The sequence below is a fragment of the Martes martes genome (genome assembly GCF_963455335.1).
Source record: "Martes martes genome assembly, chromosome: 3".
NCBI classification, from domain to species: Eukaryota; Metazoa; Chordata; class Mammalia; order Carnivora; family Mustelidae; genus Martes; species Martes martes.
In genome coordinates, this window is record NC_137890.1 from 80,384,464 (window position 1) to 80,406,581 (window position 22,118).

The 22,118-nt window shown below is 36.0% G+C and overlaps 1 protein-coding gene across 2 annotated transcripts in view; it reads left to right on the plus strand.

Moving 5' to 3' along the window:
* XPO4 (exportin 4) overlaps positions 1 to 22,118 on the plus strand; it is a 125,821-nt gene that overhangs the window by 91,979 nt on the left and 11,724 nt on the right. For both annotated transcript variants that reach the window (XM_080798524.1, XM_080798525.1), the window contains 9 exons: positions 4,718 to 4,894; positions 5,528 to 5,670; positions 6,180 to 6,325; positions 7,154 to 7,331; positions 12,258 to 12,417; positions 12,882 to 13,051; positions 13,937 to 14,111; positions 17,437 to 17,730; positions 18,786 to 18,966. In XM_080798524.1, coding sequence (XP_080654650.1) covers positions 4,718 to 4,894; positions 5,528 to 5,670; positions 6,180 to 6,325; positions 7,154 to 7,331; positions 12,258 to 12,417; positions 12,882 to 13,051; positions 13,937 to 14,111; positions 17,437 to 17,730; positions 18,786 to 18,966 — 1,624 coding nt within the window. The remainder of the gene's footprint in view (positions 1 to 4,717; positions 4,895 to 5,527; positions 5,671 to 6,179; positions 6,326 to 7,153; positions 7,332 to 12,257; positions 12,418 to 12,881; positions 13,052 to 13,936; positions 14,112 to 17,436; positions 17,731 to 18,785; positions 18,967 to 22,118) is intronic.

Consider the following 22,118-nt stretch of genomic DNA (forward strand, 5'->3'; position numbering starts at 1 on the left):
TGTATTTTTTCCAAATTTTAAGGCATACCAATTAGATTTAAATAAAAACAAAATCATTACTTTTTATTTATATCATTAGCATCTTTTCGTGTCATTAAAATAGTGCTAGAAATCACGATTAGGGAAATGGTTCATAAATTTGTTAGCATGTGTTTAAGTAATGCTGCACCAAACATTCTTTTTTTTTTTTTTTTAAGATTTTTTTACTTATTTATTTGACAGACAGAGATCACAAGTAGGCAGAGAGGCAGGCAGAGAGAGGAGCAAGCAGGCTCCCCACTGAGCAGAGAGCCCGATGCGGGGCTCGATCCCAGGACTCTCGGGTCATGACCTGAGCTGAAGGCAGAGGCTTTAACCCACTGAGCCACCCAGGCGCCCCTGCACCAGACATTCTTACATGTAAATCACCATATGACTCTGCTGTTAAGTAGATATTCTTAAGTCAGTTTCATTTTCAGTTAACCCTTTGAATGTTGTCTTGTTCTACATTAGGCCACTCTTCACAGCTGCTCTTCCATTAATCAGGCAGGCTTTAGAATAGTGGCCATGTTCTAGAGGGAAAGAGGAAAGGTGTTAACATAGCAGTTGAAACTGTATTAGAGATTATTTTATTTTTTCATTACCTTCTTTGTTTCTTAGAAGATTTCTGGTGGCATTTAAAATGAAATAATCTTTTAAAACTTGCAGAAAACAATCAGAAATAAGAATAGAAAGTTAAGGTTAGAGAAAAAGAGCAATTGTGATATGCAAGCTAGAAGCTTACTTTGTATATAATAATAAATTTGATTTTTTAGATTTGAATTTGAAGGACTTGAAATGGGATGGGAGGTAAGGTTCCTTAAGAGATCTCCTGCAAAAAGAGGGAGCACACCTGCTCCTCAGAGGAATTCTTTCTAATATTAAGTAAAAATAAAGGTAGAAAAAGTTTCTTGCAAAGCTTTGTATAGGAGGCAGTGAATGATGTAGAATCCTCCGCCCCATGACAGCAGATGATGCTTGAACAGATTTTATTTGGCTATTTTTTTTTAATTTGGCTATTTTTTATGACATTCTTTAACTCTCAGTATACCACCAGGGTCTAGATTTTCAGTTTCATTTAAGTTCTTGTTTGTTTGTTTGTCTTTATGTTTAATAGGTTCCTGTTTGGAATTCAGAATTTTTCATTTTCTGCCCATAGTAACAAAGAGGAAGAAATTGCCAGAATAAGACCATTTACAGTGATAAAACAAATTAGAAAATAAATGAAAAGAGATGGCATGCTAAACTCCAATAATGATGATGAAATTGATAGTATAAGTGAAATTGAAGATTGAGTTTTAGTTGATATCCTAGGTAAATTTTTTCAAATTCATCAACTTGTGAGAAAGCAATATATTTCCAAGGACAATAGGAAAATAAGGCATTCTTATCCAGTCAGTAATTCCACAATGTATATCAAGTATTTTGTGACAGGAGTTTTGACTGGGTTGACAGTATTCCTTTATTTCTTTTAATATTTGTGCTACAGAGTTTACTTAATGCAGTTTATAATGGCATTAGTGCTGAAAGCAGTATGTACAAAGGTGGAAATAATGGTGTAGAAAATAAATGATGTAGAAATGAAAAAAAATTGGTTGATTTGATCATTTTCATAAGTATTTGTAAATCTAAATGAATATGTTCTCGCATTTATGGAACCAAGAATATGGATGGCTGTCTTTCAAAAAATTACGAATTACGAAAGTTTTCAAAAGTGTAATGCATTTTAATGATACCTGAGCAAGAAGAACTAGTGGTCCTCATTCATAAGTTCCGTGTTTACAGCAAATTCTCCCTCTTGCTAAAACTATTGTAACCCCAAAATCAGCACTCTTGGCACTCTCATAATTCATGGACATGTACATGCAAAGATTTATGAAAAACAGGAATTGCATGACATGCTTATTCCCAGCTGAGGTCAAACAAGGCAAATGCTCTGCCTTCCTGTTTTAGCCTACATATTGCAAATAAATTTTCATGTTCTCTAGGGCTACATTTTTTGCATTTTTGTGTGAATTGGGGTTTTCTAAATTTTTGTCAAAAAATACTGAAGTTCTTCCTGGGCATTGACTGCCAGGATAATTTCACTATTTGAGATGGCCTCTGAGTGCTATGTTGAAGTGCTGCCTAGTGTTCCTGTGTGCAAGATGGCTGTGATGCCTTATGGAGCAGATACATGAATCAGATAAGTTTCATTCAGGCATGAGTTACAGTGGTGTTGGTCACTAGTTCATTATTAGTAAATGAATGATGTATATTAAATAAGGTGTCTGTAAACAGAAAGACATAAAACTAAGTTATGCATAAAACATGGTTATGTATTGATCTGTTCACCTCGACATGGTAGAAAATGTAGTGATCGGAGAAGGAACCTAACCTGTTTACTAACTCAGCGTTTGTGGCATCTTTATAGAACATAAATACCACAGATAATAAGCATTGACTGTTCATGAAATGAATAAGTTCCAGTTGGTTTCATTCAAAGAATTGCTCATTTTTGGTAAATACGCTTTTAGGGCCAGGTAAATATGTAGTAAAAATTTGGGTTTGCTCTGTTTAAATCCTTATTAAATTATCTAATGACGTTCTTTTCATTTTTTCCTTCATTCTTACGTAAATTTTCCACAAAATGATTCAGAATTTTTATATATTTTAAAAGATCCATTTTAAGGGTGCCTAGGTGGCATTAATCGGTTAAAGCGTCCAACTCTTGGTTTCAGCTCAGGTCTGATCTCAGGGTCATGTGATGGAGCCCCATGTCAGGCTCGGCACTCTGCAAAATCCACTTGAGTTTCTCTCTCCCTCTCTCTTTGCCCCTCCCTCCACTTTCACGCACATCTGTATTCATCCTCTCTCTCAAATAAATGAATCTTTAAAAATAACTAAAAGGTCCATTTTACCTAGAAAATGACTGGCTTTTTTGGTTTGTTTTTGTTTTGTTTTTAAATACACTGTGGGTTAATAAAAGCTGAAGGCATAAGAAAACACAGTTTGTCTGAAGTAGTTCACGTAGGTGCTTAGGTACTATGATCTGGGGGCACAGGGTAATCCGGAATACTTGAAATAGATTTTCCATTACTTTCCTTTTTTAAGTCAAATTGCTAGAATAACAGCTTGAGATGATTCTCTTCGGTGAAGGTTCCAAAGTTCTGTATTTGTAGGATGAAAGCCTGTTTGCTTTAGAACCCAGAAAAGCCAAGTTATAAATTAGACCTATTGACCTTCAGTATTCGTGGGTTCACTACCTAGTAACAGAATACCAGAAACCTAGTAACAAAATGTGAAAACCTTTTAAGTGAGTATATAGTTCAAAACCCTGTTCTTTTATTTATAACAAATTTCTTATGAGAGACGCCATTGTTAAAAAAACAATGTGTGTGTGTTTATCCTTCATGGCCTTTAGTGTATTTTTTGTTTGCTTTTTGCTCTTCCCCATTGGACTGAGTTTAAAAGCATTAAAGGGCACGTTATTTATGTTTCTGCACTGACCAGTAGTTGGTTGACACTAAGTGTTCCTTTCATTGAATAGTGCTAATCTAGTGAGTTTGTGGGTGAAGAAATCAATACATAGGTAAATTATGTACCCATATTAGTAATTGATGGCAAAATTAGGATGTGGATTCTTATTAGAATGTGAAAAATGAAGTGATATGTTAAATGTTAAAGACTTTGGGCTCCATAGAGGTATCTTTAATCTCTCTACATGTAGACTTCCTCCTCAATATGACAGAATACTTTACTGTGAAGTTCCTTTAGTTATACATGTTGTAAAACTTAATATCCAAGCCTGCATAATTGTTAGTTCCATTCTATTCTACATTGCTTACTGTCTGTTTGGCTTCGCCACTCACTTGTACTCACATACTTTGCTTTTTGTGAGTCCGCAGGCTTCTGGTGTTCCTCCCACCTCAGCATTCTCCCTGGATTACTTCCTGTATAGGCCCTATCCTTGTTTTTCTTTTTTGTTCTAAAATGTTAGGAAACAGCTATGAAGTTCTCCCCACATATTCTTAAATATGCTGATTAGGCCAGTCTGTTTTCATCATCTTCACTTTTTCTAAAATCCTTTAAAGGTGTGTAGTAAGTACACATTTAGTATTTTTATTCTAATAGTTCTCTTGACTACAGAAAAATATTGTTACAATTTTTACTTGCAAAGCACATGTTCCACAAAGTACTGAGTAGTTAGTCTTCTAAAAAGCATTAATTCCTTTGTGCTTAAGAATTACTTAGATTAAGGGGTGCTTGGGTGGGTCAGTGGGTTAAAGCCTCTGCCTTCAGCTGGGGTCATGATCCCAGCGTCCTGGCATTGAGCCCTGCGTCGGGCTCGCTGCTCAGCAGGGAGCCTCCTTCTTCCTCTCTCTCTCTGCCTGCCTCTCTGCCTACTTGTGATCTCTGTCTGTCAAGTAAATAAATAAAATCTTTAAAAGAAAAAAAATTTTTTTTAAATTTTAAAAAAGAATTACTTAGATTAAGTTATAAAGATTTTAGAAGGTTTAACAAAAAGCCTATACATTTTTACTGTAATGTTTGTTTAATTTTAAAATGGGCTCAATTAGCTCTAGATTATTAAATAATTGAGAACCTTTGCTAAAGGAAAAATTCGTAAAAGTATTTATACGTATAACTCTGTAACTCATGTTATAATTCCCATCTTATTTCTCTGGCCACCTGTTTTATGAGTGTTCTTTTCTCTTAGCTTGATAAAGATGACATGGTATACATGGAAGCATATGACAAATTGCTAGAGTCCTGGCTAACTTTGGTTCAAGACGACAAACATTTCCATAAAGGCTTTTTTACCCAACATGCTGTTCAAGTTTTCAATTCCTATATTCAGTGCCACCTCGCTGCTCCAGATGGCACGAGGAATTTGGTAAGTTTCAAGCTAGATTGTAAGTAAAAATCCATTTTCATTTTCATTTCAATTTCATTATAATTCTGTTGTGTCTATTTTATCCTATTATACATTGTAAAATACTAGAAATTTAGGAAGAGCTTCTTGAGAAGATTTGCTGAGAGCATTAGAGCAAAAGTTACCCCATATTCTAAATGAGTTCATGTTTTGTGGGTGCTCGTTGTAGTTACCCCATTTTCTTCAGTTTTCACTGAAAACCTGTGTCTTCCACCTATGTCTTCCTAGTCGTCCAGTGATACTTTTTGTATATAAAGGACCATATATCTTAAAGGTGTCAGATTTTTCAGTGACCGAAGTTAAATTCTGTGGTGTGGGGAGGTGGGTTGTGAGTGCATTTTACTGTTTATACGTGTGCACCATGGTGGGGTAATACCCTCCATTTCTTTCTCTTCTGTGTCTCCCTTCCCCCATTCTTTTGTAACTGCTAGCATTGTCAAGCGTAATTAGTAGGTCCTAGACCACTGGGTTGGCTCTGTCCACCTCTCCTTTTCCTGTGATGTGCTGAAGTTATTTTACAGTGCAACAGAAATGTATGATTCATTGAACAAAGGAATGCAGTTCCTCACTGTCTGTTTCCTTCTTCAATAATAGACTGCCAATGGTGTGGCCTCTCGTGAGGAAGAAGAAATAAGTGAACTTCAAGAGGATGATCGAGACCAGTTTTCAGATCAACTAGCCAGTGTAGGAATGCTAGGAAGAATTGCTGCAGAACACTGTATACCTCTTCTGACAAGGTACACACAGTCCAAAGAAACCCCATGGAGCAAATACTCTCTATTCACAATTCCCTGGAGAGCACTTAAAGTGTTTAAAGACTTTAAACACCCCCACCCCGTATCCCAGCACACTGGAACAAATGGACAGAAACATACTCATGATTGCATTCCTTGGCTTGTACATTTGGAGCCCAGGCACTACAGCATAGATGGCAGAGAGATTGTGGAAAACATGGTATGAGAAACGATTTGACCCATATCAATAAAAACTTGGAATAACCAGTTTTCAAATGCCTGTTGTAAACCTTGAATGTTTGTAAAGCAATGTTTTAATTCTATGTCATAAACAATAAATCACAATTCCTATACTGCTATGAGAACAGTTGTGTACTATAATATTTTCATATATGTGTTTTTGTGCTAACATCTTAATTTGTGTTGTCTAATAAATGGAAATTATGAGTTGTTCTAGATCTTTGTTTATTGAGCTTTATGAAGCTTTGGGTTTTTTTCCCCTCCTCTTTCAGTTTATTAGAAGAAAGAGTAACAAGGCTCCATGGTCAGTTACAACGACATCAGCAGCAATTACTTGCTTCACCTGGTTCAAGCACTATTGACAACAAAATGCTTGATGATCTGTATGAAGATATTCACTGGCTTATTTTAGTTACAGGTTGGTTGGTTGTTTCTTTTTAAAATGTAATTGCCAACTGAGCAGTTTAAACTTCATGTTAGAAGAATCTTCATATGTTAAAAAAAATAAAAGTCCATACGTAGTGTTGGATGAAATTTGAATACAGCTCCTGTATATCACAGAGCTGTGGATGCATTTTTTAAAATACTGGCTAACATGTATTTTAATGCCTTTTGCGTACCCAATGACATGTGGAATTCATTGCAACCCACTGATTTAGTACTATTTTTTTCTGTTTAGTACTATTAGCAGGTTTTATTATTGTTACTGTTATTATCCCCATCTTATAAATGAAGAAGCTGAGAGAGAGTTTTAAGAAACTAGCCCGTGGTCACACTGCTATTAATTTTTGGAGCCAGAATGCAAATCTAGGCAGTCTGACTTTTAGGGTCTTATTTTGTAAGCATATTACCAGTGTTTTTGTATTTTAAATAATCAAGAAAAAGAAATCTTACTTTTTGAAAAGGCATTCCCAAATACTGATTTTGATAGAGATAATAGTAGAATTCCTATTATGTTTACAGATATATTACTGAAAATTATTAAAAGGTAGTAGATTTAAAAGCCTACATGTCAGTATGAATTATAAAATTGGTGAATAAAACATTTGTCCTTTGTATTTTGAGAGTTAATTATCTGAGAAATAGAAAATTTCTTCTCCTCAAACTTGAAATTAACAATTATAATTTACCTTCACATCAACTTAATATGATGTATGTAAATCAGATAAAACTGAAAACATTTATAGTGCAATTTGATAAATGTAGATTTGTTAAGTGTTCATTTTTAATTTTTTTTAAACTGAAGGCTACCTCTTAGCTGATGATACTCAGGGAGAGACTCCGCTAATACCTCCAGAAATAATGGAATATTCCATTAAGCATTCATCTGAAGTTGACATTAATACAACACTTCAAATTTTGGGATCTCCAGGAGAAAAGGCTTCTTCCATCCCAGGGTACAACAGAACAGATTCTGTGATTAGGTAATATGAACTCTATAGCTGTGCTCTTGTAATTTATACTGTTTTATAAATTCTGAGTTGATGGGTAGATGACTTGAGTGTTAGGCACGTTGTAAATCTGATACATGAAAGAAAACTTGGAGAAGCCTTGAAATAAACAAGGATGGCAAGTACTCAGTATATATAAGTAATGCCACTCTGGTGAGAATTGACAGCTGTTTCCTGTACTGAGGAAAACAAATGTAAAATTATTCTGAATACAGTCAGACTTTGAAGGGACATTTGATCTAAAGTACTCTGAACGTATCCCATGTCCATCAGAAAGCAGTGCTAACACAGTACAGGCACCCTAAATGAATGAAACAGAGTATGTGAGATTCTTAGAAACCGGGGGAATATTAACAAGCATTTTTTTGTTGATAAAGCTCAAACTACATTTCAGTGGCTTTCTTAGGGAAAACTATGATTCTTACCTTATAAAACAGAAATATTTGTCCTGAATATGTGAAACTTGAGAGTCCTGTCAGGTGAAGTTAGAAGACAGTAGTGTGCCTCAGATGAGAATTGACTTTGATCTTCCTATTAGTAGTGACAAAATTTTCATTAATTCTTAATGGCGAAATTAAGGAGGGATACACCTAGACAAATATTCTCCTAAAAGGGGATTTGAAAACAGCATTTTGGACCTCAGTATCTTTAAATTTAGGTTTCAGGCAGAAATATCAATAATGAAATAAAATTGGTTTTTGCCAGTTGCAAAATCAGTAACTCAAGCAGGGTGCTGTCCCCCTCATCTTTTTAATTTTAGCGCAAAAATACATGGATATCATTTACACCTGTGCAGTAGAAAGTTATTTTTTTAAAAAATGAACTATTAAGTTAATATCAAGGAAATGTTTGAGAATTTATTTCCTTTATTGTTTTATTCTCTTGTTTGAAATAAAATATCAATGCTCTATGGAAAAAGTTTTATTCTTTATGGGATTACTATAGGCATTAGATTAGGTGCTTGTGGAAATCATCACTTTTGCTTTGGCTTGATTGATGGTGAATGTTAATTTCAAAGGCAGTTCATTTCAGGGTGCTGTCATATTATATTCTTTGTCACATTTCTTGCCTCGGCAGTACCATCAGGAATGCTTTCCTTGTATTTTCAGTGCTTTTTCAATTTTTGCCAGTCTCAGGTATCAGTGTGGGAGCAAAACATTTTTGTATCTGAGAGCACAGACTATGGAGGGTTGAGATGAGGGTTGGGAACAAAAATTGTCTTTTTTTTTTTCCCCCCAGTCCAAAGAATCAATTTGAAATTGAAGGCTATATGAGAGAAACACTCCTAGTTTGACTAAAAAAAGTTCACATTTCTTGAAGAATTTATCCTTTAACAAATAATTATTGAGTACCTAATATGTACCAAGTACTGTTCTAGGCATTTGGGATACATCAGTGACCAAAACAGACAAAAATCAATCCCCTTCTAAAGCTCTTTATAGGGGAAAGATAATAAATAAATCATACGGTGTGTTAGAAGACCGTAAGACTGTGGGATAAGAAACTGAGCAGGGTGAGGAGAATCAGGAGTGCCGAATTCAGAGATTTCTATAATTTTTAATGTTGTGGTCAGTATAGGCTTTATTTAGAAAGGGACTTGTGAGCAAAGACTTGAGGGTGGTAAGGATGAGGCCATGATGTCTGGGGAAGAGCATTCTAGGCAGAGTGAACAGCTAATACAAAGGCCCTGTGGCATGCCTGGCATATTCAGGCAACAGTTGGAACTACCATTGTGGGTTGAGCAGAGTGAGATGGAATTTTGTCAGAAAATGGAGATAGAAGGGAAAATAGAGGGAAATCAGATAAAGTCTTTAGCCTTTGCTCTGAATGAAGTGCTGTTGTAGGGTTTTGAACAGAGAATGTTAAAAAGGTTACTCTGCTACCTTGAGAGTAAACTATGAGTGACAAAAATGGAAGCAGGGAGACCAGTGAAGAGGCTAATTGAAGTAATCCAAGGGAAAGATGATGATGGTCCAGATCAGAGTAGATGTTGCAAGAAGTTAAAGAGAGTTTTCTTGGACTCATTTTGCTGACTTTTGGTTTATAAAATGAAAAGGTAATCCAAGATTAATTTGTAAAGTATTGGAAAGTGTGAGTGCTGTCTGAAATACAAAGTATGTTTAGATAGCATACTTAAGAAATTAAAGTAGGATTAGGAATTTAAACTATCAACAATTAAAAAATATTTGAGTGTAACATTGTGTGTCCACTACACTTTAATGAAAAAAATGTGACGTTTTCATCAGTTCAACTCCCCTATGTGCCACGATCTGAGGATACAATAGAAGTCTGATAAGAGTGATAGAGGAGCACCGAGGTTTACCTAACCTGTTAGTAGGGGAAGAATTAAGGGGTGCTTTTGGGAAAGATGGCATTTAACCTGATAGTTGAGGGCTGAATAGGAGTGCAACATACAGCAGAAGGTGAAGAGTATTCCAGGCAGTGACAGTAGCCTAGGCAGAGGCCTGGAAGTGAGAGTGTGGCGTGAAGCAGGAGGCAGTTTGTTGTTGCTTACGTGTAAACGTAGAAAGAAAAGGTCTTTGTGGAGATGGAGAAATAGGGATGGTCTTTGTATTTCGTGAGAAAGATTGGAAATAGGGAGGTGAAGTGCTCAAACCATAGGAGTAGGATTATACTGTGGAAAACGGATTTAAAGGATGACAAGGCAGGTTAGGCAGCATTTCCATTAGTAGTATGGTGAAAGAGGCAGATGGTTCTTTCAGAAGTAACCCCATGGGGTACTGCGGTGAGGATATAGGAAGGGTCTCAGGGGACCCTCAGCTTTATCTGCCTGCAAACTGCCTGTGCTACTCTTCTTTACCTTGCTCCCGCTTTACAAAAGAAAGGCAAAAGCTCTTACTCATTCTGAATCTTATCATAATGGATAGGCAGGTGTGTAAAAATGTGCAGAGTGCCAAATAAAGGGACAGTTCCAAATAGTATGGTGTTGGGAGTGAACTACTGGGTAATAGAGAACCAGTAATTTTACAAGTCAGAAGGTTTTCAGCCCTCTGCATTAAATGACATTGAAGGAATCAGGTTGTCAGTTAACAGATTATTAAAAATAATTTTTGATGATGGATTTCTGTGATTTTTGGCATGTAACTTGGAAGAAGTTCAAATAATTAAGGAACCTTGTTATTTTAAAAATGCTTTTCATTTATGTGAATAGATTTTCCCACTATTTCTATTTAAATGAAGAAGGAATCAAATCAAATTATGTTCAGCTCTGTCTCATTCTAGCAAGAAGTAGTATTTTTTCAGATATATGAACTCATTTGGAAAAACAAAATCCTGCTACATTAATTTCAATCACAAATGCATAAAATTTTATTTTTACATTTAATAATTTGTTTAAATTTGTGTTGTACTTCGCTCAATTGTGTATTAGTATTGCAATGATAGATAATCCAAAAGATGTTTTAAAAATAGTCTTATTATCACTGAGAATATTTTTAAATTCTATTTCAATAACCAGACATACTTGTTTCAGAGAATTAAATGGTGTGAGCAGTAAATAAGTATAAAAATATATTAAGATAATCTGGAGAAATGAAGTTGAAATAAAAATTTAAGGAGAAAAAAAAATTGAGGAAAATGTAAAGTTTCCAACTGTTAAAGAAAAATGTGTTTATTTTTCAAATGGATGATGGTGGGTATCAGAAAGAACACTGATAAATAAATTCCTGTGTATAAATTTAGAAAGTTACTGTAATTATTTAATTCAAATAATGCTAGGCTGCAAGTTATATTATTTAAAACTATTCATTCTTATGAGAATAATCTGGTACATCAACTTAAATGTATTGTGAAGTCATGGGGTATTTTTGTTCATATCCACCCTAAATTGAAATTCTTGATATAGGGAGTATGTAATATATAGGGAAAAAAGATGTTCTGGGGGTAGAAACTTAAAAACTACCAGTTTGGTGCAAGGAAAGAAATTATTTCAAAAGGACAGAGTGATAAACAGTAGCTAGTACTTTCGAGACATCCAGTTGGATAAAGAACTGAAATGTAAGATTTCATCACAAGGAGATAATTTCAGTCATCTTGAGAGCAGTAAGGAAAAGTAGCAGAAGCCCAACTTCAGGCGATTAGAATCTCTGCTTTGGCACGGATCATCATAAAATGATTTTAAAATGGGCTCTTTTAGTTACACCCTTTCCTTCTTTGTGTTTTAGCTAAAGTCAAGTTAAATATATATCACTTCTGATTATGTTCTCTCCTACTCCAACCTCTAGAACGAAGACTTTCCAACTTAACTGCAGATCATGCTCTTTTATTGAAACCACATAACCATATGAATTATGTAGTGTAGGAGAGGACACTTCCTTAGAGCACATCATTACGGAGATAATTTTTTTTAGCAAGACTTCTATTTTAAAATACCATTAAGAATCAAGTTTTTGTTAGGAAGTATTTAGGACTATCGGGTTTAGAGACAAGATTCAGCATTCAAAGCGTTTTAGATAAGTCAATTTCCAGATCCTCTACCATAAAATGACAAATATATAAAAACAGCGCTAACCCATGGGAGGTTTGAGTAGTGATAAAGTGCTGAAGAATTTAGCATTTACTCTGAACTTTTAATTGTATGTATTTCTCCATTTTGAATGTGAAAAACATCTTTAGATGGTAACGCTGAGACTTGCACATGCAGTACAACTTGCACAGAAGTTGTCTCTATCCATGACTCTTTGCTTTGTCTTGTTTCCTGCTTCCTGAAAGGTCAGCAGTAAAATGGGGCCTTTATGTACAACACAGTTGACGAAAATTTCAAGTGTAGCCTGGCCTAAATTCAGAGAGTTGAGAAATAGAAAAAGGACTTTTAAGAAAAAAATAAGATTAGACAGTCAATAAATAAAAGAATAAATGACTTCTTTTTTATACCTACAGGCTGTTATCTGCTGTTCTGAGAGTTTCAGAAGTTGAATCTCGAGCAATAAGAGCAGATCTCACTCATCTACTAAGTCCTCAAATGGGCAAAGATATTGTTTGGTTTCTAAAACGCTGGGCAAAGACTTACCTCCTGGTGGATGAGAAACTATATGATCAGGTCAGAATGTAAAACTGACTTCGTTTGGATTTATGATGATAACAATTTTCTTGGTGATTTTCTCATCAACATATAACTAAGAGCTGAACATCTTTGACATTGAAGAGAACCATATGAATGGCGTGCAATTTTAATAACTTTCTTAAAGCCCATCATTTGATTCAGCTTATTTTAACTGTATTAATTTACTGATTACTATTGGGAATGGATTAATTTATGTTCTTTGTATTTGGTGTAAATATTTTGGTATATTAATATGAAAAAGTTGACGGGAAGATCACTTTGGAAGATTAAGTGGATTGAGTATGTCTTTTTTGGAGTTAATGGAAATGAATAAATTTAAAATTGATGTGAAGTAAGTAGTACTTCAGATTTAGATGCTAATTTCAGTTTGACTTTCCTGTGGATTTCTCTTGAAGATGATCTTTCTTTCTGACTTTAAAATTTTTGTTTTCTCTCTTAAGATAAGTCTGCCATTCAGTACAGCATTTGGGGCAGATACAGAAGGTTCTCAGTGGATTATTGGCTACCTCTTACAAAAAGTCATCAGTAACCTCTCAGTGTGGAGTAGTGAGCAGGACCTTGCAAATGACACTGTGCAGCTCCTTGTCACTTTGGTGGAAAGAAGAGAAAGGTAAGCTGATTATAGGAGGAAGACTGTGTGTCTGTTGTCTGTAGTCTTTCAAGTGGCAGTTACCTGGTCCTAAAGTCCAGATAGGCCTTGCATTTTGGAGCAGTGTACACTCACACACACACACACACACACACACACACTCTCTCTCTCTCTCTCTACATATATATACATATACATACATACACACACACACACACACATATATAATGATTATTGCTATAAGTGCATTATTGCTATAAGTGCAAATACAGCTTTCACATGTTATAGTTGAGGAGTTGAGGATTGTGTTGACTATTCAGGGATTTGGTATTAAAGAATCTTATGAGAAACATGTTTAATTCAGTAATTTATAGTTTTAAAAACACTATAATCTCATTTAATTTTTTCAGGTATCCTGTTCCATTTTAAAGATGAGAAAAACTTGATAATTTAATGATTTTGCAAGTTAAGAGCTTTAGTGTTTTCTACAACTCTAGAAGAGTTCCTCATTTTTCTTACTACATAAGAATGTGATTGTACTACTCCTAGCATTGACTAACTCTTACTTAATTGAGTTTCTTGTAATTTACTAGGTATTGTTCCAAGCATTTCAACTACAGTATTTTATTTAATTATAGTATCAGTCTCAACCATGAGAATTAGGTCTATTATTATTGTTATTCCTATTTCATAGATCTGGAAACTAAATAAGGAGAGTAAATAAATTTTACATTGTCAAATGACTAATAGGATTTGAGCACAAAACTGTGTGACTCCAAAGTCTATACCAGGTTTATTATACTGTACTTCAAAAACTAATTAAATTTGGTTACCTTCCATTTTTGTTTGCTTAGTATACATATGATGTAAGTAATGCATCTTATGTTTTGTTCTTTCTGCCTGTAGGGCAAACTTAGTAATTCAGTGTGAAAATTGGTGGAACTTAGCTAAGCAGTTTGCAAGCCGAAGCCCACCTCTGAATTTCTTGTCAAGTCCTGTGCAGAGGACATTAATGAAGGCTCTTGTTTTGGGAGGTTTTGCACATATGGACACAGAAACCAAACAGCAGTATTGGACAGAGGTAACACTTCCCTTTATTTTGATAGCATTCTCTTATATCTTTCCCTGTGTGTTGCTGTAAAATACTCTGTGGAGACATAAACATGTCAGTTATACTTTTTCTTGATACTTTTCCCTTATAATGAATAGGTTGAAGCTTATTATTTTTACAAATATCATCTTACAATTTGTCCATATCTGCATGCATGAAAACTTTGAATAGTACTAAGTATTTTGTGGTTTGGGCACATTTTTGCCCACAACTCAAATGAAAGCCTAAAGAATCAGTGAAATAGCCCCTTGTTTTGAATGTGGAGATGTAAATTAACCACATACTAGGTTGCTAGGACTGCCGCAACAAAATATCACAAATTTAGTGGTGTAAAAACAGAAATTTATTGTCTATAGACCAGAAATCCAAGATCAAGATGTTGGTAGGGTTGGTTCCTTTTGAAGGCTGTGAGGGAGAAGCTGTTCCAGGCCTCTCCCCAAATTTCTGGTGGTTTGCTGGCAGTCTTTGGCATTCCTTACGTTGTAGAAGCATCGTCGTCATCTCTGTCTTCATCTTCACATGACTTTCTCCATGTGTGCATGTCTGTGTAAAGATACCAGTCATACTGAATCAGAGGCCCGCCCTAATGATCTCTTCTTAATTTACTTATATCTGCAACATCCCTGTTTCTAAATAAGGCCTCTTTCTGAGGTACTTTGGGTTTGGACATCAACATGTCATTGAGGGGGGTACATAATTCAACCAATAACCACTGTGGACACATTGCCTTATGTAAATTAGCTTTAAATCAGGAACCAAGACTTACCAGTTCATGTAGGTGGATGGCCTGTAGTCCTTGTGACTAGAGTGCTCTTAATGTCTGAGAAGGGACACAGTAACAGAATTAGACTTCAGACCAGAATTTAAATAATTGTGCTCTCATATATATAGCTTTAAATAGAATTAAGATATCTTCATAAATATACATTTTCACTCAGGGCAGGACTGATTATCTGAAGTTATGTTCTCTGCCAAGATGAGTTAGAAAAGAGAAAAACAGGCAAGAGGTGTATGTTGGGTTTGACCTGTAAAACAGAGGTTGGCAAATTGGAACCCACAGACCAAATCTGGCCTGCTGTCACTTTGTAAATAAAGTTTTATTGAAACTCAGTCATGTTCAATTGTTTGCATTTGTATCTCCGGCTGCTTCTATACTACAGTGCAATTGTAATTGGATAGTTGGGCCAGAGATGACATGTTCTGCAAAGTCTCTATTTACTCTCTGGTCCTTTGGAGACTTAAATTTCATCTTTGGGGGTGGGGGCAGTTAACGAATTGGAAAGAGATGATTGTAACAGAATTCTGTGAATGGCATTGACTAAGTCATGTTCTGTGATTGGTGGTTTTTGGAACTTAAATTACTTCAGGAAGTGGTTTGACTTACATATATTGTGAAGTATTACCATAAGAAGTTTAGTCAACATCCATCATCTCATATAGATACAATAAAAAGAAAAAGCAAAAAAAAATTTTTTTCTTGTGATGAGAACTCTTAAGCATTTTCATATATATCATACAGCATAATAATATGTATTAACTATAGTCATCATGTTGTACATTAAGCTTCTAGTACTTACCGATTCTTATAACTGGAAGTCTGTACCTTTCAACTACCTTCTTCCAATTCCCCTCCACCTCCACCTCTAGTAACTACAAGTCTGTTTCTTTTTTACAGAACATTTTTTTTAACAAATCTTTTTCTGAAAGTTGGAATTTTTTTTTTTAAAGACTTTATTTATTTATTTGACAGAGATCACAAGTAGTCAGAGAGACAGGCAGAGAGAGAGAGGAGGAAGCAGGCTCCCCATGGAGCAGAGAGCCCGATGTGGGGCTCGATCCCAGGACCCTGGGATCACGACCTGAGCCGAAAGCAGAGGCTTTAACCCACTGAGCCACCCAGGCGCCCCATGAAAGTTGGAATTTTTTGTTACTTTATTTTACTATTTTATTAAAATTCCTCATTGTAAGTAAGAACATATGGTATTTTCCTTTTTTTTTTTTTAAACTTTTTTTTTTTTAAAGATTTATTTATTTATTTATTTGTCAGAGAGAGAGAGAGAGGAGTGAGAGTGAGCACAAGCAGACAGAGTGGCAGGCAGAGGGAGAAGCAGGCTCCCTGCCGAGCAAGGAGCCCGATGTGGGACTCGATCCCAGGACGCTGGGATCATGACCTGAGCCGAAGGCAGCTGCTCAACCAACTGAGCCACCCAGGCATCCCTGGTATTTTCCTTTGTCTGAGTTACTTAAGATACACCCTCAAGGGTCATCCATATGGTTGCAAATGGTAGGATTTACCATTTTTTATGGCTAAATATTCCGTTGCATATGTACCACAACTCTTTATCCATTCATCCATTGACGGATACTCAGGTTGTTTCCATGTCTTGGGAATTGTAAATAGTGCTACAGTGAACGTGGGGGTACAGATGTCTTAAGTTGCTGTTTTTATTTCCTTTGGATATATTCCCAGAAGTGAAATTACTGGGTCATGTGGTAATTCTGTTTTTAATTTTTTGAGGGTCCTCCATACTATTTGCCATAGTGGGCGGCACCAGTTTATAATCCCCACCAGTAGTGCCCTGGGATCCCCTTTTCTCCACATCCTTGCTGGCATTTATCTCTTGTCCTTTTGATGATGGCCATTCTAAAATGAATGAGATGATGTCATATTGTGGTTTTGATATCCATTTCCCTAATGACTAGTGCACTGTTATTTCTTCATGTAGGCCAGAAGTTATGATGACCCTCAAAATGGGGAATGTAGGGATCCCTGGGTGGCTTAGTCAGTTGAATATCCATCTTCATTTTGGCTCAGGTCATGATCTCACAGTCTTGTGATGAAGCCCCTTGTTGGGCTCTGTGCTTAAGATTCTCTCCCTCCCCTCCCCTACCTCTACTTGCACATGCACACATGCTCTCTTTCTCTGCAAAATAAATAAAATCTTTTTTTTTTTTAAAGATTTATTTATTTATTTATTTGACAGACAGAGATCACAAGTAGGCAGAGAGGCAGGCAGAGAGAGAGAGGAGGAAGCAGGCTCCCTGCTGAGCAGAGAGCCCGATGTGGGGCTCGATCCCAGGACCCTGGGATCATGACCTGAGCCAAAGGCAGAGGCCTTAACCCACTGAGCCACCCAGGCGCCCCTAAATAAAATCTTTTAAATGGAGAATGTAACATGGTATAGTTTGTAATGCTTTATAAAGTGAGTATTTATCCAAGTTGAGGAAATAAAGTTGAAATAAATGAAACATGTGAATTAAACTTTAGAAAATTATGCTTTACTATCATTGATAGGTTCTTCAACCACTTCAGCAGCGATTCTTAAGAGTGATAAATCAAGAAAACTTTCAGCAGATGTGTCAACAAGAAGAAGTCAAGCAGGAAATCACCGCCACACTGGAGGCTCTTTGTGGCATTGCTGAGGCTACCCAGATTGACAATGTAGCAATTCTTTTTAATTTTTTGATGGACTTCCTTACCAATTGCATTGGATTGATGGAAGTTTACAAAAATACCCCAGAGACTGTCAATCTCATAATAGAAGTTTTTGTTGAAGTTGCACATAAACAGATATGCTATCTTGGAGAGGTAAGTGCTTTCTAATTTTATCCCTTTAGGATTAGAACTCCTTAAAGTATAACAAAATAACAGATACTTTACTTTAAATCCAGTGAATACTGTCTGAAATATTTTTGTGCCTCCAAAAGAGTTTTCAAAAAGACTTCAGAATTTTCCAGAAGAACTCAGAATTCAGAGGAAGCCTTGTTGAAGGAATAGAAATTATTGACCTAATACTGTTAGTAATAAGTAATTTTTTATATAATATGTTATTCTATCAAACTCATCCAAATGAGGAATGTTTGATAAGACAAATAGAAAAATTTAATCAGTTTCTGTCAAAACTCTAAAGCTTAAAATTTTAAGTGGCAATTTGTGTCTTTGCTTTATAAATCAAATGGATATTTAGACACTGGATTCTTTTACAATCAGTAAGCAAAGGTGTATTTTTTAATTCTTTTTAGAAATTATTTAGAAAGCTGTTTTAAAACTGCCTTAAAGGAATATATTTGTAATTGCCTGCAGATTAGTATAAATCTTGTTTTAAACCATTTCATAATGGGTTCCTGATTTGTACATTTTTTTGTTAGATCAAAGGCACCTGCTCAAAAGTAAGATTTTATTTTATAAATATTACAAATGTAGTCACAGATGCATGACTGAGAGGGCAGGCCATTGCCATTTATTCTGATGTTTAAGACCACTGTTTGGTACTCTCTGCTTTTGCAAGTTAAACAATGTTAAATCTTAAAATAATAAATGTTATATAAGAAATTGAAACAGCAAGAGTGCAATAATTCTGCTGCCAAAATATTATCTCTCTAGTATGTGTTATGAAATGAACAACAACAACAACAAAAAAGGATGTCAGATTTTGTTAGAAACTGCTAATTTTTAAAATACAACTGCAATCTTTAATATATGCTTTTTCATTTTTCTTAATGTTTTATAATAGTTTAAAACAAGTATTTGAGCTACTGTTGGGATTCAGAGTAAATTTATTAGATTATAGATTCTTTTAGGGCTTATATTTTTTCCCAACTAAGTTCTTCTTAGTAGTGTAATTTATGCACATTCTCTTACAGTCCAAAGCTATGAACCTATATGAAGCCTGCCTTACTTTGCTGCAAGTATATTCTAAGAATAACTTAGGGCGACAAAGAATAGATGTTACAGCGGAGGAAGAGCAATACCAAGACCTGCTTCTCATTATGGAACTTCTTACTAACCTTCTATCAAAAGAATTCATAGATTTCAGTGATACAGGTAAGATGCAGTGTAATGGTTTTTTTTTTTTTTTTTTAAAGATTTTATTTATTTGTCAGAGAGAGTGAGCACAGGCAGACAGAGAGGCAGGCAGAGGCAGAGGGAGAAGCAGGCTCCCTGCTGAGCAAGGAGCCCGATGTGGGACTCGATCCCAGGACTCTGGGATCATGACCTGAGCCGAAGGCAGCTGCTTAACCAACTGAGCCACCCAGGCGTCCCCAGTGTAATGGTTTTAAACTTTGTTTTTATTGTCTTTTTTTAAAGCAAAGGAATATTTTTAAGTGAAATTTTATGAGAAAATTCAGTTTATAAAATCATGAAAGTCAGTCTCTTTGGTTGAAGCAAAGGGGTAGGACCAACATCCCTTCCTGCTTGGCTCTTCCCTTATAAGAATAATAGTAATATCCTGCATTTATTAGGTTCTTTAAAATGCTAAGCACTGTTTATATCACAAAGTCAAAAAATAAGTATCATCGTTACACTCATTTTGTTGATGAGAAAACAGGCACAGAGAAAGTCATGATCATTGATCTCCCCGCAGATCAATAGCTAGTAAGTTGCAGGACTGGGATTCACATCCTAGCATCTGAATGGGATGCCAGAGGCCAGTCTTTTCTGAGGTGCACTTTATTTATTTATTTTTTAAGATTTTATTTATTTGAGAGGGAGAGAGTGTGTGTGTGTGAGTGAACACGAACAAGGGTGAAGGAGTGCAGAGGTAGAAGACGACTCCCCACTGAGCAGGGAGCCTGATGTGTGGTTTGATCCCAGGACCCTGGGATCATGATCTGAGCCGAAGACAGCTGCTTAACTGACTGAGCCACACCAGTACTCTGGAGTTAAATTTATTGACTGAGTCACTCCCTTGTGTCTTCTGAGGAATCTTATCAGCCAAAACTGTAGCACTTTCCAGATTGCAGCTTGGTTTAGAATCCTTGTTGGGATGAGTAACACTGAATTCTGGAGCTGAGAGGTCACACTTGGAAGACTTAGGGGCTCACAGACAGCCTGACCTTGGGGAAGTCAATTAGCCTTCTTCATTTATTCTGCTAAAGTGGGTTCGTAATAAATGCTTTTTGAAGTGTCTTCAAAAGCTACAAAGTATCATGGTGCCTAGCATTGTTCCTGGCAACCAGAAGGTAAAAGAAAGTTGTTATTACAGGCAAGAACTTTATTTCTAATTGAAAGATCACTTATTTACATAGTTTTCCTTCACTTGCCTCTTAACCCACTGCCAACCTTGCCTTAAAACCCAAGGGATCGACAAACCATAAAAGACTCAATCTCAAAAAACAGACGGAGGATTGCTGGGGGGGGAGGAGGGACAGGAAAGGGTGGTGGGGATATGGACATTGGGGAGGGTATGTGCTATGATGAGTGCTGTGAAATGTGTAAACCTGGCGATTCACAGACCTGTACCCCTGGGGATAAATTAAAAAAAAACAAAAACAAAAACAAGGGATCTTGTTTTCTTAGAGAAAAATGAATCCCGTCTAGGGCCTTCTTTCATACTTTGTGCAGACATTCATAGTAGTGGACACTTCTGACATCCTTGTAAGATTCTCTTTCTGAGTTGGGTGCTGTGACATTCCACTTTAACCCAGTACTTGAGATTCTTCCTTCTCTGTTTCCTTTATTGATTTATTTTCCTTATTCCCTGAACAACAGTTTTTTGTGATGTCTGCCCCTACCCTAGGCACTACCAGTTTTACAGTCCAGAGGGTTTACTCTCTTTCACAGTTAATAAGGGGTATCTAGGAAAGAAGCACTGTCCTGCACTTCCCCTCAGTGAATTCTTTCTATACCAAAGCCTTAACTGCCCCTCTGTTTCTAGGCCCAGCCTCTCACCAAGTGTCGGTCCCATGTTTTCTGATTTGTTCAGGTTGAAGCTTCTCCATCCAAGAGTTCTTAACCTATTCTAGAGCACCTGTTCCTTTAAAATCTGAAGTAGTTACTGAGCCTTTCCCTTAAAAAGTGTATGTTACATCAGCCTCAGAGCTTTACCGAAGGTTAATAGTTGGTTGTGAACTCTTAGGAACTCAGCTGTAGACTTTCCAGGGCTATAAAGACCTAGGTTAAGAACCCTGTGCTCTGAGGAGTCTGACTCAAAGTTAAGAGCTTGTATTGAAAGGGATGGGCAGTGCTGTTAAAGATTGTGGAGAGGGAAAAGGCATCCCAGTCATCAGTTTGTGGTGTAGTCTGCCATTCTAAGAACACGTTATATAGATGAATGGCAGATTTTCACAATAAAAAGTCAAAAAGATGAAAAGAAACAGCATTAGCTGATAAAATAGGTGACAGTAAGGAAAGTGATATTTTAAGTAATTATTTTTAAAATAAATATAATTGAGATAAAATGGAAAATACTTTAAATATTATGAAATACAACTTATATCGTAGGTGGGAGATTAAAAGCGTAAGTGGAAATGGGCTTCTGCTCTATATTCTTGAATCCTTAGGAGAGCTTGTGCCTAGAGAGCTGTGTCCCACCAAACACAAGGCAGGATGTTTTGTACAGTCCTGAGAGCTCTATCTTTTAGGAGCAAGCCCTGGGAGTTGGGTGGGAGCTTGAGGATCAGCTTCCCAGGGCTCCAGAGCAGGCGCAGGTTTCCTGCTAGATGCAGTCGAGGTTCACCAGTGCCTGGCTTCAGAACATGCCATTTTCCAACTGGAAAGGAGACTCCTAGGGAAGAAGGTCACAGGCTGGAAAAAGTCATTTTTAAGTAGAAATGCCTTTTTTTTTTTAAACCTGACTTTACCTTTTTTGTTTGTTATACAAGTAATTCGCTCTTAGAAAAATTTTGAAGTGCAGAGATAGAAAAATGACACATTCTTTGACATAATCTAGAGTCAGATATAAATGGCATTGTGGTCATTGCCCTTTCAGTTATTTTGTACAATTTTGTGATCATACTCTAAATACAATTTTATATTCTGCCTTTTTTGTTAATGTGTTGTTAGCCTTTTCCTTGTCATTAAGATTTTTCATGGCTTTTCATGGCTGCGTGGTATTCCACATTTTGGAATTTAACCTGATTTTCCAAATACTGGACATTTGGAATATGTATGATTTTGCTCTTATAACTGGTAATGCCGCAATCGCTTCTGTGGACAAATCTCTTTCTGAATTTCTGATTTTATCTTTAGTACCT